This window comes from Rattus norvegicus, chromosome 3 (genome assembly GCF_021556685.1).
Source record: "Rattus norvegicus strain SHRSP/BbbUtx chromosome 3, alternate assembly SHRSP_T2T, whole genome shotgun sequence".
Classification (NCBI taxonomy): Eukaryota; Metazoa; Chordata; class Mammalia; order Rodentia; family Muridae; genus Rattus; species Rattus norvegicus.
In genome coordinates, this window is record NC_141536.1 from 123,132,582 (window position 1) to 123,149,917 (window position 17,336).

General features: G+C 41.3%; 1 protein-coding gene across 3 annotated transcripts in view; it reads right to left on the minus strand.

Annotated features, from left to right (window-relative positions):
* The window catches only part of Pak5 (p21 (RAC1) activated kinase 5), a 300,079-nt gene that overhangs the window by 15,145 nt on the left and 267,598 nt on the right, over positions 1-17,336 (minus strand). For all 3 annotated transcript variants that reach the window (NM_001434031.1, NM_001434030.1, NM_001107781.2), the window contains 3 exon segments: positions 307-433; positions 1,102-1,235; positions 4,222-4,710. In NM_001434031.1, coding sequence (NP_001420960.1) covers positions 307-433; positions 1,102-1,235; positions 4,222-4,710 — 750 coding nt within the window.

Here is a 17,336-nt window from a genome sequence, read left to right on the forward strand (position 1 = left end):
AAGCCAAAATCATTTAGCAAAAAAGGAATTCAGTAGAAAGATAAAAGAAATTCCCATAGTCTCTATTACTTCCCACTCTCATTGTAGAGGATACTAATTCTCCATCAATTTCAGGTCACTGGTAATTCTGAGTAACAGGATGACACAGAGGAAAGGCAATTTCCTCTTTGCAAGTTCTGGGAAGTAGAGTGGGCGACGTGTGACTAACAAAAATTAGAATTGTGAGAAAATGTTCTCAAGAGAATAATGTCCATGACAGGCAAGCTGACAAACTAAACCAGAGGGGAACCAACATGAAAACCTTACCCGGCCATCGCTTGTCAGAAGAATGGAGTCACTCTTTATGTCCCTGTGAATCACTCCTTGGTTATGAAGGTAGGACAGCGCTTTCAGAACTGACAGGCAGACAGTAGCTATCTGTTCTTCATTCATTCTAGAAAGGAAATAACATTTAAGGATGAAGACAGGTTTAGGTACAGCTTTCTGATGCTCAGAAGATGCCACTTTCTTGGGTTCTGGTGAACTTGTTTCTGTTTCTAGCCTCACCTAGAAAAATCTCCAGATAAAGAAAATGAAGTCCCTGGGACATGATTGCCACAGAATATTAATCCTGGCACTGAACGTTCCAGGGGTCCAATATAAGTCAAGAGAAAGTGACCACATTTGATAGCTTTTGTGTAACTAGTACAAATTCATGTCACTGAACTTACATTGAAGGCACTGAAGTTGTATTCGACTAGAATTGAAAATTTTTTGTTTCCTAACAGGTCACTGCAGTGACATAAAACTTTGACCCTTTACCTCTACCTTTTGTCCTCAGATGGTCCTGGTGGAGTTAGCATACGGACATGGCAACTCATGAGGAAAAACCTAGACCCCATGTAAGTGATGAGAAATTCTCTTGTTTACTAAAACTACATTCTAGTAGGTTTCTGAGATTGGGTCAATGTGTATGGGTGCTAATTTAATGAATGGGCTGTTTATTCATGATTTAGTAATGATCTCTGTGGGGGCTGCAGTCCTTGAGTGCACAGTATTAATAATTTATGAAGAAATCATGGTGGTAGTTACTACAGTAGTACTTTGAATCATCTGTCTTACCTGGTATGAGTGACGATGTCTGTCAAGGCACCACCTTCTAGAAACTCCATGACCACCCAGAGCTCATCTCCAACAAGGTAGCTGTTATACATGTCAACTACATTGTCATGGTGGTAATCACGCATTATCACGACCTGCATGAGGGAGAAAGATGTATATTTACTTTCTGCTGCTGAGATCTGGCTATGTTTTCACTGGTGGGCATATAAATACTTTGAGTGAGGTGCATTGAGTGCTGGGGAATTTCGTCAGGGATTTACTGTGGATGACAGGCATCAACAATAGTTATGATAGTGAAGAGAATCAAGTGAGTATATTTGCTTAAAAAATGACAGGCCAACAGACATTGGAAAGATAAGAAGGGTGAAGGGGGGGAGAGAAAGGTTAAAAGAGGGGAGGAGGAAAGGAAGACTTTAAGATATAAAATTTGATATAAAATTTATCAAAGATACAGTTTACTTCAGCATTTGGGAAAATGTAATCAGACACATCTAAAGGACTTGTATAGATCACTCTCCATACTTTACTGTGGGGCAACCCACTGAGGATTTATAGTAGCTGAATGGATAGTACTGGGGCCCATGTATTAAACAGTTATTAGAGGGACTATAAGACACCAGATTACTTGGGATAGATCTGAGGAAGAATTGGTCTGACTACAAAGAACATACTTAGATGGCAACATGCTATAGGCTGTTAAAAAGCCAAATTATGCCTATTTGTTGGAAAGAGTATCTGGGAATTGTTGCCCTGTAGCTACTTCTAGTTGATTTTCAGAATTTGTGTGAAGTGGTAAGCTATGTCTGTCTGCTCTGAAACTGTGATTTAAGAAAAAAAATTCTAAGAATCAGAAACAGGATACAGGGAAGATGTTCAAGCCCACTTATCTGGAGCTTTGTGTGGCTTCCAGGGCTTATGTAAGCTATTGAGCATCTTGTGGGAACTAGAGATGAGGGAGGCCACTGGGCCTTCATGGAGCCTCCAGTGATGAGGTTTCAGAAGTAGCTGAGAGCTCTGTACAGTGCCCATGGACCAACTCACTTCTGTACTCTAATAAGAGATGATGTTCTCCCAACAGAACGTCAAATGTCTCAAATATCCATAGACTATTCTGGAGATGTGGACCAACAAATCTATCAAATCATTTATTCCCTGATTGCTGGTAAAATTACAAAAGGGACAAGATTCCAAAACATTGTTTGGGTTTTTTTTTTTGTTTTTGTATTTTTTGATACAGTTACTCCTGTCTTACTTATTTTAGAGCTGCTAATTGATACATAGGCAATAAATATAAAAAAGTTGATGTGCAATGTATAACGAAGGCAAAAACTGATGTAACAATTATTATTATCAGTAAGACAAACATCATAACTCTAATGGAAAAGCAAACAAAGGGTATATGATTTAAGGAAGGATGAAATGGCATGTAAATACATAAAAATAAAGTCAGACAACTAATAATAAACTTTTAATTAAAGTAGTAAGATTTCTCCATGTCTATGAGAACAGCAGAGATAATATAATATCTACTAATTGCTGAAAATGTGACTGAGGATTGTTATTGGTAAGGAACAAAATTAGTACCTTTCTGAAAACATTATATATTAACTCTCTAAAAACTATATATATTATATATATATATATATATATATGTGTGTGTGTGTGTGTGTGTGTGTGCCATTTGGCTTGTTCATCACACATTATGAATCCAATAAGGCTATAAAACATGAGGCTAAACAACATTCACTGAAAGCATTATAAATCAGAGATTATTTAATAAATGTGATTTATTTAATATATGATGGAAAATTTGAGGCCATTGAAGAAATATGCTTGATATATTGATATAAGAACTTACTATCTAAAATTTCATTAACATGAAATGAAACCTAAATTAAACATTAAGTTAAAATATAAAGCTATCTGTCTACATGTATAGCATTATTCCAAATAGAAGATAAGTAAACAGTAAAAAATATATATATACATATATATATATATATATCTTGAAGGCTTGAAGGCCTTGTGAATTTATGAGTTACATATCCAACAAAAAATGTATGGAAATAGTTTTTAAAATGAGTATGTACTATAAAAAAATTTTTGTCCTTATAATTCTATAAATGATGTAATACAACAAATATCTGTATAGCATTTACACTGTTATAGATACTATAAGCAATCTAGAAATGATGCATCATGCAGAGGAGAATATGCATGAATTAAATGTAAGCACTTTACATCCTTTATAGAAAGGGCACAAACAGGTATGGACTTTAGTGTTGGCAGAGTTAGTAAGACAGATCCTCTAGGCAACATATGTTGAGTAGTGAGTACACCTACAGAGACAGACAGCACAGTACGAGGTAGCTCTGGAATCTGCTGGACAGGCCTCAAACCCTGGCTTCACAGTCAATTAGCCATATGATCCTGGGCTAGTCGTTTAACCAATCTGAGTTGCTGTGTCTCTCAAGTGGTAACACCTTTCTACCTCAAAGCGTTGTTTCTCAACTAGGATGGTGCTTAGCACAGCGGCTGATATGCATGGAGTACTTTAAAAAGGGAACGGCCATGCATGCATAGATCAGGACTAGAGGAAGGACTGCAGGGAGATGTTGATTTTTGCCTCTATTTGCAGTGCTAATCTATGCCTGGAAACATAATATTTCTGTCTGTCTGTCTGTCTGTCTGTTTGTCTGTCTGTGTTGTGGGGGAGGTATGTAGTGCTGTGTACATGGGTATGAGCAGGTATATGGAGGATAAAGGACAACTTTAAATGCCGTTGCTCAGGAGTGTTCTTGGTTTTTTGGAGCAGGGTCTCTCACTAGCCAGGGTTTCACCCATAGGGTAGACCCTCTGGCCAGAAAGCACTGGATTGGAGCAAGTGCACATTTGGAGCTCTCCCACCACTGGGATTAAGAACACTCATAACCATGTCAGTTTGTTTGTTTGTTGTTCTTTTACTTGGTTTCTGGCCATAGAACTTAGGTCTTTATGCTTGCATAGGAAGCAGTTTCCTAATGGCGTTTTCTTCCCAGGCCCTGCATACATACTGTTTTTGAAATAGGCAGTAAATATTACATCAACATGAAAAAGAGGCAATGGAAACCCAGCATTTACCTCATTAAAAAGGAGTTCCCGTCTCTGTTGCTTTCGGAGGTCCATTTTCTTCACCGCCACTTGCTTGCCTGTGTGCTTCTCTGTTGCAATGCACACGATGCCTGTCGACCCTTCTCCGATTTTAATAAAGTTATCCAAATATTCCCTGGGGTCTCCTGGGCTGACCACCAGTTGCAGGGCAGCTCGAAACTGTTCATGGGATACCCTAGAGGGCTGCTGGTCTGAAGAGGAGCCCCAGCTGGGTGGAGGGTAGGTGCTCGAGGAGATACTGAGAGAGCTCAAGTAAGAAGCGGTGGAGATGTACTGAGAACTGGTTTGCAAGGAAGGATGATGGTATAGGGATGCTTTGTGGTACCCAGGATACTGGTGGCTACTTGAAGAGTAGCCCACTTTGCTTTGACTTTGAGGTAGTTTGGTGGGGCCTCTGGGATAGGTGTCCGACCCTGACAGTGGAGGACTGAAGACCATCTGTGCTCGATCATAATCCACCTGGGAAGACATACATGGGCAATATTTACTAGATCCCAATCTGATGACTCTGGCTGCGAGAAGGAGGAGGATAAGCAGTGCCAACAGGACTTGCCGGGGCAGCTACAAATACCAGCTACACCCAAGAAAGTGCTTCCCCATATCCGTGCTTCCTACCCCTACCTCCAACCGCAGGCTTATTTGATCAATATGATCCTTATCCAAGATATACTTTTTGTTTATGCCATAATTATAAAGAAAAGACCCCATTATAAAGGACATTAATTCTCAGTCAACATTTGAGGGAAAATGTCAGGGATAAGAAGGAGAATTTCTCCTTGCTTTCAAACTTATCTCCTTGAAGGTAGTGTGTGAAATTCTTATACACAACACAGCAGCTATACCTATAAAAGGTAAGTCGTAGCTTCTGGTGTTAATTAGCTTTTGCTTCGATATGGAGTATTAAGTAAAAGTGTAGGATTTTTTTTTTGCCAATTAAGTTCAGTTGAGAATAAGGAAAATTTTCAGGTAATCATGAGAAAAAATATTTGGCATTGTCCAGCCTTCAGTGAGATCCCAGCAAAAACCATTCCACAGTGATGTTGAGGAGTAGGGATGAGGGAACTCGGTAGTGGAGATGGGGGAGAGTAAGAGGAACAAGGAAGGGCAAGAAAGCCAGCAAATTGCTGTGTCCATTTGAAGGGCCCCAGCCTTGTGGTGCAGCTTCTCTCAGTGAAATCCCTTACTCTGCCTTTCTTCAACCGCTCTGTCATGTGAACACATAGGAATCTGTCTGAGAAGACCATGCTTCAAGCAGTAAGGCTTTCTGCCATTATTGAGCTAGAAACTGACACCCATGAGCCAGAGTGAAAATGTCTCCTTTAGTTCATGTCCAACCTTCAGATGACAGTAGCCCTGCTTGATTCTTTGACTTATAAAAGATGCCAAGACAGAATCGACCACGTAAGATCCCCCAAATAACTGATATCTCAAAATGGTGAAATAGTAAATGTTTGTATTCTATGTCTAAGAGTCAATGTGCTAAGTAGCAGTACATTTCGTTTTGTGAGAGTTCTTTACAGAGCAGTTGTTAGCTTATATATTAAGAAATCTGACCCAAGGATTTATGCAAATTGATGAATGTATACTGCTGTTTCAAGCAGCAAAACTCTGGGATAACTTGTTAAACAGCAATAGATAACTTAATCATGGAGACATTTTTTGACTTCTGCTATGACTGATTAAGCTTGAGAGAGTTATTAGACACCCATGTGGAGATGTCACCTAAATGACTTAGACATCTTTTAAGTCCAGGGATAAATGGAGAGTAAAGACATGAGTGTGAGAACCATCAATGCTTACTTGATATTAAAGACATGATGCTGAATTTGTAACAAAAGGTGCAAGGAACCCAACATCTACATGTTTACAACATCAGAAAGAACAGAAGGACTCCGCAAAATCAGGATGAGAAGTACTGGCCAGGGGGAAGGAAACACAAAGGCAGCATAGGAATTTGGAGTTGTGGCCAAAAAGTATTTTATGAGGAGACAGCTGAGTGTTGCTGAATCTTCATTGAAGTGGACCCATCACCTATAAACCCGGCAAGACGGTGGACCAGGCAGGTGTCGGCATCATCTGTCTACTGCATGTAAGGATGTCTATTCCATTATACAAGGGAGCAAGGACTGCATATAGTGATCTCTTAACAGCCACTACCCGTTCTTGGTTGTTCTGCAGTGTTTTGGCTCTGATAACAGTGATGTCCTATAACACATGGAACATGTAACACATGTAATAGTCACTTGTTCCAGCTGCAGGGACACGTCACTCCTTCAGATGGATCTACTGCTCCGATGACATTGAAACAGGGAACAGGTATCCCCTAAGCCAGGGTCCTGTCCTGTATGCAGAGGATCATACTTGGGCATATCATGACTCTGATAGCTATAGTCAAGATCCTCAGCATCTTTGAGCCTCGGTTTCCTCATTTGTAAAATGAAATAATGATAAATATATTAACATCTCATTGCTTAGATTGTAGAAACTCCAAAACATTGTGTAGATATGAAAGGATTTGAAAGATGACGGGCCAATAAACTGTTAGAGTTCTGTAAAGCACTTCATATAATAATGTCACTATAAAAGAAAAAAAAACCTCAGAAACAACAAAACTAGTTATCGTTTACAGAATATGTATGCCATACCAATGTCATATATGTCCCTGTATGTTAAGTTCTTAAAACAATAAGACATAAAGCTTTTAATTATGATACACTGCACAATTGTTATAATTCACCTACTCCATTATAAACCAGACTGATTTCTAAGACCCTAAGTATGGGGTGTGTGTGTGTGTGTGTGTGTGTGTGTGTGTGTGTGTGTGTGTGTAATGGGAACAGATTAGAGGAACATCACTGTAATAAGCAATTGGAGTCTTGCTTTCCATTGAGCTACCATTAATCAAGGCTCACCAGCAAGGGGAGAAGGAAAGACTAAGTCTACATTTTTATGTTTGAAAGTGGGTCTTGGGAGCTGCAAATGCCATCACTTTCCAGAGTCCTCATGGAGAGATTTTTTTCTTTCTCACAGTTAAGACAAAATTGCATTCATCTCCCATGAGCATGTATAGCTGATTTCTAAAGGTATATTACAGTGAATCCACAGCCCGTAGGAGACACAAACATCACATTGCACTGTGTTGGGGGCATTTCCTCCTCTATCAGCTGTCAGCAGCATTATTCGGGTCCTCTCAGTGCAAGTGACTCATGGCATAGAAGACAAGGCACACGCCTGAACGAAGGGGACAATCTCCTCTTGCAAACAAGACACAATTGTTTTTTTAGAGCTGAGCATCTTCGAAATTAGGTGTTTTAGAGAAGATGATGCAATTGTCTTTCATGGCTGCTGCTAAGAGGTGCAGACTCTTAAAAAAGTGATGTGGAGCAAGCACAACCACCAGAGACAATGTTAGAGCCAAGCTAAGTGACTCAGAAAAATTAACTGTCTGCTTCAGGCAAGTGAACATGAGGTCTCTCCTTGGGGCCTTTATCCATCCACTGAAGGGGATGATAGCAGACGATCAGGCTTTCCACAAAAGTGGAGGAGTGATCCCCCTGGGGCCATGGGGTCACCGAACTGCAGCTTTCACATTGATCTTAACCAACTGCAGTGATGGAGTATGTTACAGGCTCATGCCTATGGCAAAGACCTCATTCCTTTTAATTCTGTTTTGTTTTCAATAAAATTGAGGCTTGGGAACATAAAATATTTCATATGTAACTCAGGTCAACGGCCCTCTATGCCCATGAGAATCACAGGACACACTGCTTCTGCCGAGGTCCATCCTGTCCAGACGTGGGCATCTGGATGTCCTGAGCCTTTAGCATATTGGCACCCAGATCTCATTTCTAGGCTGCTGTGGCATTCCCACTATTCCTTGTCTCCTACCTGATCAGTGTAATCAAAGCTAGGATTTGTCCTTATGATTAAAATTTGTTGACATTTTCCTGTGGTTGGGCTCCCTCCCTAAGGGTCTACTCTATTAAAAGTCTGTTCTTGAAAGAAAAGGAAGCCCTAATGACAGCGTTTGTTGAGTGCTTTCCATGTACCAAGGACTATTCTGAGTACTCAATGCACATCATGGCATTTCAACCTCACTTTAAACAATAAGACCTATTTTATTTTATCAGATGACTGAGGCATATAGGTTGAAGTAGTTCAGATAAAAAGACTTTAAGCTACTAAGAAAGCAGAATGACAGTGCCAGCTTTCTTTCAGTCATTTTCCACTTGGGTCATATGCAAATTCACCGAGACAGGCTTCATTGATGGGGGATGGGAGTAAACAGAGGGGGCAGCATGTGAACTGATAATGGCAGAGATAAGGGATGCCCTAGTACTTCTCTGGGACCTTACATGTCTGAGCAGTCTGGAACAAAATCAGAACTGGACCAGAAAATAATGAATGATAAGGCCTATGGGAGGAGAGAAACACTAGAGTTATAGTTTTGTTTTTTAACAGTGTTGGCTTAGATTACTTTTCAAAAATATACAAAAAAGTGGTTGTGTCAGGAAAATGAATTGATCATCTACGTAAGCAGCTTATTATTTTCAGTTTTGCTTTGGCCAAAGCCAACTTTGTATTCCGTAACAATGAAACCCAGCTCACATCCATATGGTCTTTTACAAAGGGAAGCCTATTTGCTTTTCTGAGCTGTGGCACCTCTCCGTCATACACACTCCCGACATCTGTACTCATTCCTCTAACTTGTCTTTCTCACAGTAGTCTATATTTGGGAGTTTCACTGAAACAGAGGATCTGCCTATGTACATTCTTACATACACGCATTCATGCAGAGGAGTCAAACTTGAACTATGAAATCTATTCTTCATGTAATTTAGAGACATATTCCAGAAAGAAAAGGAATAGCTATGGGGTTTACATGAGCAAGCCTGTATCTTGTATTTGTGAAGGGATGTAGAAGCTAGTCATTTAGTAAAAGCACAGTGCAGTTGAGTTAGGCTATCAGAAGGGATGGTAATTACTAAGTGAACCACGGCATCTCCCAGAACCCACACCCTAAACCATTTCCAAAGGATGTGTGCATGCAGTTTTCCCCCAGAGTCCCTAGTGCAAGGGCTGAGCAGGAACAGAAAGCCTTAATGTTGGAGAGCAAACAATAGAGACACCACAAAGACTGTCCCTATTCCACCAGGGAAAGCGGACCTGTGTGTTTTGTGAACAAACAACTATAGGAATGGCCTCCCTCCCACGTACTCTGAAGGGGATTCCCATATGATTCAATGTAATAGGAGACAGCCAGATCAATTGTTTTGCAAATTATCACCCCGGGCTGCCAAAGCAGTTAGCTGCAGAGCAAGAAGACCACTAATGGTCATTGTGCACCAGCTACATTTGGAGAGGGAATTCTCTCTGCAGGAATCTTTAAAACTACAGACAGAAGAATAAGGCACTGTACCTTCCTTCCTTTTGGGGTGGTTAATAACAAGCACTTGGTTTTTAGTTTCCTGAGACCTTTCAGTATACCATAGAAATTAATTCTTAAAGAAATGTGCCTTTTCGTGTCTCTAGTCAGGGTGTGAAGTCAGGGAGGAAGTTTATTATGTGGGAATAAATAATTCCCAGTTACCCATTCAGCCAGAATGCCCTTCTACAATAAGTGCACTGTCTCCAAGGATAGGGTTAGGTACAGGCCTGTGATGTCTCAACATTATAAGTAATTATAGCAATGAATTCATTTAATCAATCAATTTCAGCAGTGGTGCACTGCAGTGGACAGGGTATAAAACTCCTCACCGCTATCAGTTGCCCAGATTACAGCTGGCTGTCAGCCAGAATTCCCCTGATCCATGTTAGTTAAATGCACATTAATCTGAATTTGGCAGTGTAATCAAGGCCCTAACTGAACTGTGAAATTGAATTCTGCAGTAGAACATCATTTGACCATTTTATGCCAAGGCAGGGGGAAAAAAAGTAGAGGGTGGGAGAAAGAACAGAACGGGGGGAAAAATCATGCTACAGCATCTCTTTGTCACCAGGAGCTCCTTCACTGACATCAAGGGAAGCTGTGGCTGGATGGTGCTGGAAGGTGGTGCGTGCCTGTGATGGCTGGGCTGTGCATCTCTCCTACAGAATGGGGACTGAGGAATGTTCCGTGAAGGATGGAGATTACAGGGAAGGGAGACAGCTGCTTCCAGGGCTCAGTTGTGACGCTCCAATACACCTTTTTGGAACACAATGAAACAAAGAGATTGCTCATCTCAAAAAAAAAAAAAAAAAGGAAAAAAAGGCAGACTGGGTGTTGCTTGCTCTACATAAATCAAAGCCGGGATAAAAGCAAACAACAGCCCTCTATTGTCTGAGAATGGAAAGTACATCTTAAATTTTTCTTGACTGAAAGGAAAATGTTAACAGGACCAGCCTTGGCATTGGGAAAGGAAAAAGAGCATCTGTATGAGAGTCAGGGAGACTCACTAGTGTTTTTTTTCCCTGCAGAGACATTTAAGGGATTGGTAATTAGGAAAAGGCAACTCAATCATTCTGGTGCCCCCCCCCCCCGTTGTGCTCTGCAATCCAGTTTCTCCCCCTTGATAGGCAGGAAACACCGCTGATGGGGGATGTTGATTCCTGCTTGCTCTCAGGCAAGCTGTAGAGCCCTGCTTGAGGCTCATGGGCTCATGGGCCTTCCTTCTTGCTTTTCCAAGCAGCTGGTTGCTGCCCTCTGAGCTACAGTCTGTCTTGTTGCAGGGCATGAAGGAACCCCTTGTTGAACCCTAATAAAGTAGTTACTGTTGCTTCTGCAAAGACAATACTTTGTTTTTTATTGATGTGGTGAGTTTCCTTCCTGGTATTTAATTTCATTTACAAAACAGAGCAATTAGTTTCATAGTGGATGTGGCATATTTACCCTGGCTGCCTGACAGGGGTACATAGCACATGCTGGGGGTGGATGTTCAACTTTGATAAAAGGGACACGTGCTGACAATGAGTAGTGGTTATGAGCAACCCTTGTGACCCTCAAAGCATTCAGCAGTTCCTTATGCTGCTGAGGTAAGGTGTTTGGAGGTAGTTCGGAGACCACGTGCAGTAGGAAACTCTTCAGTGCATTGAACAAGTTGTCAGGGATTTTCCCCCAAACCCTTGAGTTGGAATTTCATTTTGGCCTACAGGGATATACATTTCATAGCAAGGATCTCACAGAGTCAAGTATTTCTTGACTTGTAAATAGACAAGTGCACGGATGTTCAGATAAGTGCCTGTGATGTTACTGACTTCTGCAAATGGGCAGAGAGTACTTCTAGGAAGAAATGACTAAGTCTGTAATGAGCAGACTTGAGCACATGGATATTTCTGGCTTTTCTTCCACCTCTGGATTGGCATGCGTAATTATGCCTATAATTGTTTTTCCTAACTCAAAGGAAGTAGCCTCCATCCAACAACAGGCACTCTGCCTCATCATCCCCCGTGCCTGTAAGAATGAGCAGGGACTCTGAGTCCGTGGGGATTGGCTTTTTGCTTCTGAGTATTTGTTCATGTATGTCAGGGTTCTGAGAAAATTAGGGATGGACAATACCAGGCTAAGCTCATTTTTCCTCTTAATTTAGTAGCAGAGGGAACTCATCTGACCAAAATATGACTTTTGTTAAATCATTCCCAGGAAGTAAAACATTCCCAGGAAGGTGTATGTTCATGTATAGTAGAAGGGGGTATCTCCAATTATACCTGTATGGCAGGTGTTAAACATTACATAGTATTATTCTTTACATACCTCAGCGGGGGCCATACAGGGACATGCATATAAAGGAAAGAATGATAACGACAATAACACCCATTGTTATGTGAAGTCACTTAGTATTTTTTTCCATTTCTTTCCTCACTCAGGTTTTTGGTGAAGTCTGCAGGCTTAAGCAGCCATACCATTACACTAAGGATCAGGCTCCTAATGGGTTCCTAGGTGATGGCCCACAGGGGAAAAAAGCAAAAGAGAAAAAAAATAGAGCAAGAGTTGATGCTTTTTTACTGCCCGAGTCTGAGCATGCCAGTGCCACCAATAACAATGCGCCATTGAACAAGTGATTCCTGAAGGCTGGGAACCTAAGTCATTGTGATTTTCCTCCCTGAGAAAGCAGAGGGCCAGCCAAATAGTGAAGAGGATTCCTCCAGACACACCAGAGCAAGCTCTAAGTGAGTTTGCACACTTCACTGTGCACCTATTGTTCTAGACAAATTGTGACCACCTTAATATGTCATCTGTTTGAGATACCAAGAACTACAGCAATAGACACTCTTGTTGTCCTGCATATAGGAGATGATATAGTAAACTGATCAAGATGTATACATAGCCCCTAGCTTCCATGATGAATCCAAGAATTACACTTTGATTCTAGAGTGATATAAACATTGTGTGATGAAATTAGAGGTCTCATGTTGCTCACTAAGACTTTGTATGGTAATGAGGTATTTACTCAGTACACTGGCCTTCTGTGACCCACATCTCTAAAATGGGGATGGTCCTTAGGCATGGGGAAGTCTGTGAAGAGGAACTAGATAGGATTATAGAATTTGTTTCTATGGTTTAAAAACACGTAAGATTACAAACGGAGAGGATATATAGGACCAGCTTTACTAGAGATGGTAGCATGTTTTCTAAGCAGAAATATCACCAAGAATAAGGGTTAATACTGTTTGCCATGTACTAACTCCTTGATGTTTATTAATCTTATTTGATTCTCATCACAAGCTCAAAGTTCGAAGCCTAGACAAGCTCATGTAGTTTATAAGGACTCAAATAAAAATCTAGGCCTTGAATGTTTCTGTATTAGGTAACAACATTTTATCTTTAGGAAATTCAAACAAGGCTATCTCATCCAAGGTAGGATGAATTCATAGAAAAAGTCTTACAGATCATCCTACCTAAGTCTTTATTTTTGTAACTTGTGGCTTCAGTATTTACCCATAATTTATATATTTGTTTTGGATATTTTATATATTTACATTTCAAACCCCTTCTTTGGTTTCCCCTCTGGAATGCCCCAATCCCATCCCTCCTCCCCCTGCTTCTATAAGGGTGCTCTGTCTCCCACCTACCCATTCTCACCTCACCACCCTGGCATTCCCCTACACTGGGGAATCAAGCCTTCACAGGACCAAGGGCTTCTCCTCCTATTGATGCTGGATAATGCCATCCTCTACTACATATGTGGCTGGAGCCAGGGGTCCCTCCATGTGTATTCTTTGGTTGGTGGTTTGATCCCTGGGAGCTCTGAGGGGTCTGGTTGATTGATATTGTTCTTTCTATGGGGTTGCAAACTCCTTTGGCTCCTTCAGTCCTTTCTCTAACTCCTCCATTGGGGTCCCCATGTTCAGTCCAATGGTTGGCTGTGAGCATCCAACTCTGTATTTTTCAGTCTCTGGCAGAGCTTTTCAGAAGACAGCAATATCAGGCTCCAGTCAGCAAACACTTCTTGGACTCCCCAGTAGTGTCTGGGTTTGGTGTCTGTATATGGGATGGATCCCCAGGTGGGGCAGTCTCTGAATGCCCTTTCCTTCAATCTCTGCTCCACACTTTGTCCCCAGATTTCCTTTAGACAGAAGCCATTCTGGGTTAAAAATTTGGAGATGAGAGGGTGACCACATCCCCAACTGGGGGCCTTGCCTAACCTCTAGATTTGAGATTGCAAGCTGGTACAACCAGTCTGGAAATCAGTCTGGTGCTTCCTCAGAAAGTTGGAGATAACTGAGGACCCAGCTATACCATTCCTGAGCATATACCCAAAAGATGCTCCAACACATAACAATAACATGTGCTCTACTATGTTCATAGCAGCCTTATTTATAATAGCCAGAAGCTGGAAAGAACCCAGATGTCCTTCAACAGAGGAATGGATATAGAAAATGTGGTACATTTGCACAATGGAGTACTACTCAGTTATTAAAAACAATGACTTCATGAAATTCTTATGCAAATGGATGGAACTAGAAAATACCATCCTGAGTGAGGTAACCCAGTTACAAAATAACACACATGGTATGCATTCTCTAATAAGTGGATATTAGCCCACAAGCTTGGACTACCCAAGATACAACTCAAAGATCATATGAAGCTCAAGAAGAAGGAAGTTCAAAATGTGGATACTTCAGTCCTTCTTAGAACAGGAACAAAATACTCATGGGAGGTAGAGGGTAGGAGGGACTTGGAAGGAAGTGAGGAGGGGAAGGAGGAAAAAGGGGGTAAGAGGATTAGGTATGGGAGGATACAGGAATGAAATACAAAGGGTCAGGAATTTGAACGGAGGTGTATAGCAATGGGGGAAGGGGAACTGGTGGTAGCCACCAGCAAGTCCCAGATGCCAGGAAAGCAGGAGGTTCAGAAGACCCAACAGGTATGAGATTAGCTAAAATCCCCAACGAAGGGGAGGGAGAACATGCAATTTATATTTCTAAGTGACTAGAAGTCCTATCTGGAGCATACTATAAACAGACAGCCCAAGAGCTTCCTTGTGCACATGAATCTCACTAGTATCCAGCAGTGTGTCCTAAATGGAAAGTCATACACCCATTTTTCTGTTCCTTAGCTTTCCTCTAGGAAAATACAAATGTTCTGGAAGTCAGAGGAATGCAGTTTTGACCCTGACTCAGCACTGCATTGACATACTTTGGGAAGCCCATAAGGATAGCTCTCTGGAGTTTCAGCTTCCTCAACTGCCCTACAAAGGAGCCTGTTTTTTTTTTTTTTTTTTTTTTTCTGGACCTGAAAGGACTAAATTTGGCAATATCTACAAAAGGTTTCTCATTGTTCTTAGAACACAGTGGCCCTGGTATCATAGCCACTCTCTGCATGCCAATATAGATACTGGCATCTCGGCTACATGAATGAGTAAGTAGGCTGTTCTGACATGAATTCGTTTAACCCTCAGACGACCTGATGAGGCAGGGTCTGTCTTTCTCTCCCTTTTATGGTTACAGAGGAGTCAGAGTTAGGCAGTCACCTGGTAAGTAAGTGGTAGCGTTATGATTCAAGATTTGAGCAATTTTCCTCCCCAAACTTAATCCCTAACTGCTCAAAGCATTTGATCAAAGGTAGCTGTAGATGGCTCCCCTGGAGCTATTTGATTTTGTATGACCTTGTCCATGGCAAAGGGTGATATATTGCAGATATTTTAATTATTGTGACTGAAGAATGGGAACCCTTGACACCTAATAAGGAAGGGTACGAGGATGCTGTCACATGCTCAGCAAAGCCAGAATAGCCCCTCACAGGAAAAGAATTACCATATCCAAAACATCAGTAGTGTCAAGGTGGAGAAACCCTGCCTCTGAATGAAAGAGGATGATATAAGAATATATTGAAGTAATTTTTGATGCAATATCATTACATTAGAGCCAGAAAGAGTTCATGAAGGCCAATTGCAGGTTTTGTAATCTCAGAATCTGTCCCTGTGTTGTTGGAGATCTATGCTGGGGATTAACACAAAACATCTGGACTGCAGTTGGTACATGAACTGAATGAGCAGGTGACTAATGTGACTCCCAAACCTTATTCTATAACTTACAATGGGGGCAAGAAATTTTGCTATGAGCCTTAACTAAGCAACACGTATATCTAACACACTGCAAGCACCAGGAGAGCCACTGAATTGTCACTGTGTCAGGGATTTCTCAGGGGCTTTACCCCAAGGTGTTCTGGTAGCACCAAGACACATAAGTCAACATCCTTCTATCTGCTTTGTCCCTGGAGAGCTCTGAATGGGCAACAATAAATTCAACATGGCAGTATCTCCCGCTAGGTCACTGTGTGATGGACATGTCCTCTGGGGAGAGTGGGAAGCATTCTTTCTTTCTTCTTGCTACTTTATGTAGTAATTGAGGAGAGTGGCATCCTACTTTGTTTGCCTTTCCTTTCCCACCTCAAGGTTTTATCTGCTCAGCTTCAAGATTTAAAAGGAGAGAATAGATGTCAGTATCAATGAATGTTATTATAACTTATATTCTTTTCATTTTAATAAGAAAAGTGGAGTGGGCTTTTGTTGTTGTTGTTGTTACCCTACATTTTTCTTCACTGTGAGTTAGAATTAAACTTTTTTTAAAAAATCAAAGGACAGAGCATCAAACAAGTCTTTCTGTCTCTCTGTCTCTGTCTCTCTCTGTCTCTCTCTGTCTCTCTCTGTCTCTCTCTGTCTCTCTCTCTCCTTCCCTCCCTCTCTCTTATCTCTCTCTCTCCCTCCTTCCCTCTCTCCCTCTCTCCCTCTCTCCCTCTTTCCCTCCCTTCCTCTCTCTCTCTCTCTCTCTCTCTCTCTCTCTCACACACACACACACACACACACACACACACACACAAATAAATGCATCCTCCTTTTGTTCCATGGTATCTGTGCCATTTTTTCCCTATGTGAATATCACCCACCCTTCTCTAGAAACTGTCAGGAGGCATAGCAAAATTATCTGAGTCGTGATCACTATTTCTTGCCCCAGCAGGAAATCCAAATGCAATTGGTTGACTTTTCAGAGTACAGCTCTAAAGGCAGAGGCACCTAACTGTTTTTAGAGAGATGTTATATTTTTAATCAAGTAAGTGTTTTAATTATCAACATGTTTCCCGCCTCTTGCCCTCCCACAGAACCTGCTCCTCAATTCTCCTGGGTTTAGGGGAACATGGGAGCAGCAGCCTGCTCCTTTGGAACAGTGGCTTAAGAGTGCTGACAACCTCAGGGCAGACAGTCTCATGTGTGAATGGACTCATGTTGTTCCTTAGCCACAATTGATGATGCATTGGTTTTGGGTTTTCAAAAGCTGGAGTTCAGGGCAGGAGTTCTGTTTTGATTTATATTTAGAAGTCTATAAGAAATGAAGCAAATTCCCATTTTTGGCTCTGTCTCCTTCCTCTCTTCCTCTTATGTCAAAGTTCTGGAGGGTTGTGAAATTTAGCTTAGATTTTAGTTGCAAATTCAGCTGAAGCCCTGAAATAGCGTGGGCCTGCATAAAGGGGAGAGCTAGACTGGGAGAAATGGCAAGCTTGAATCTAGAGGTTTTGTGTAGACAGCTAACTGAAATCTCATGTGTGACCTGAGACTCCCTGAAGCCCAGTGTTCTATTCTGGGAAATGAGTGGCCAAGGCTTACTCCTCC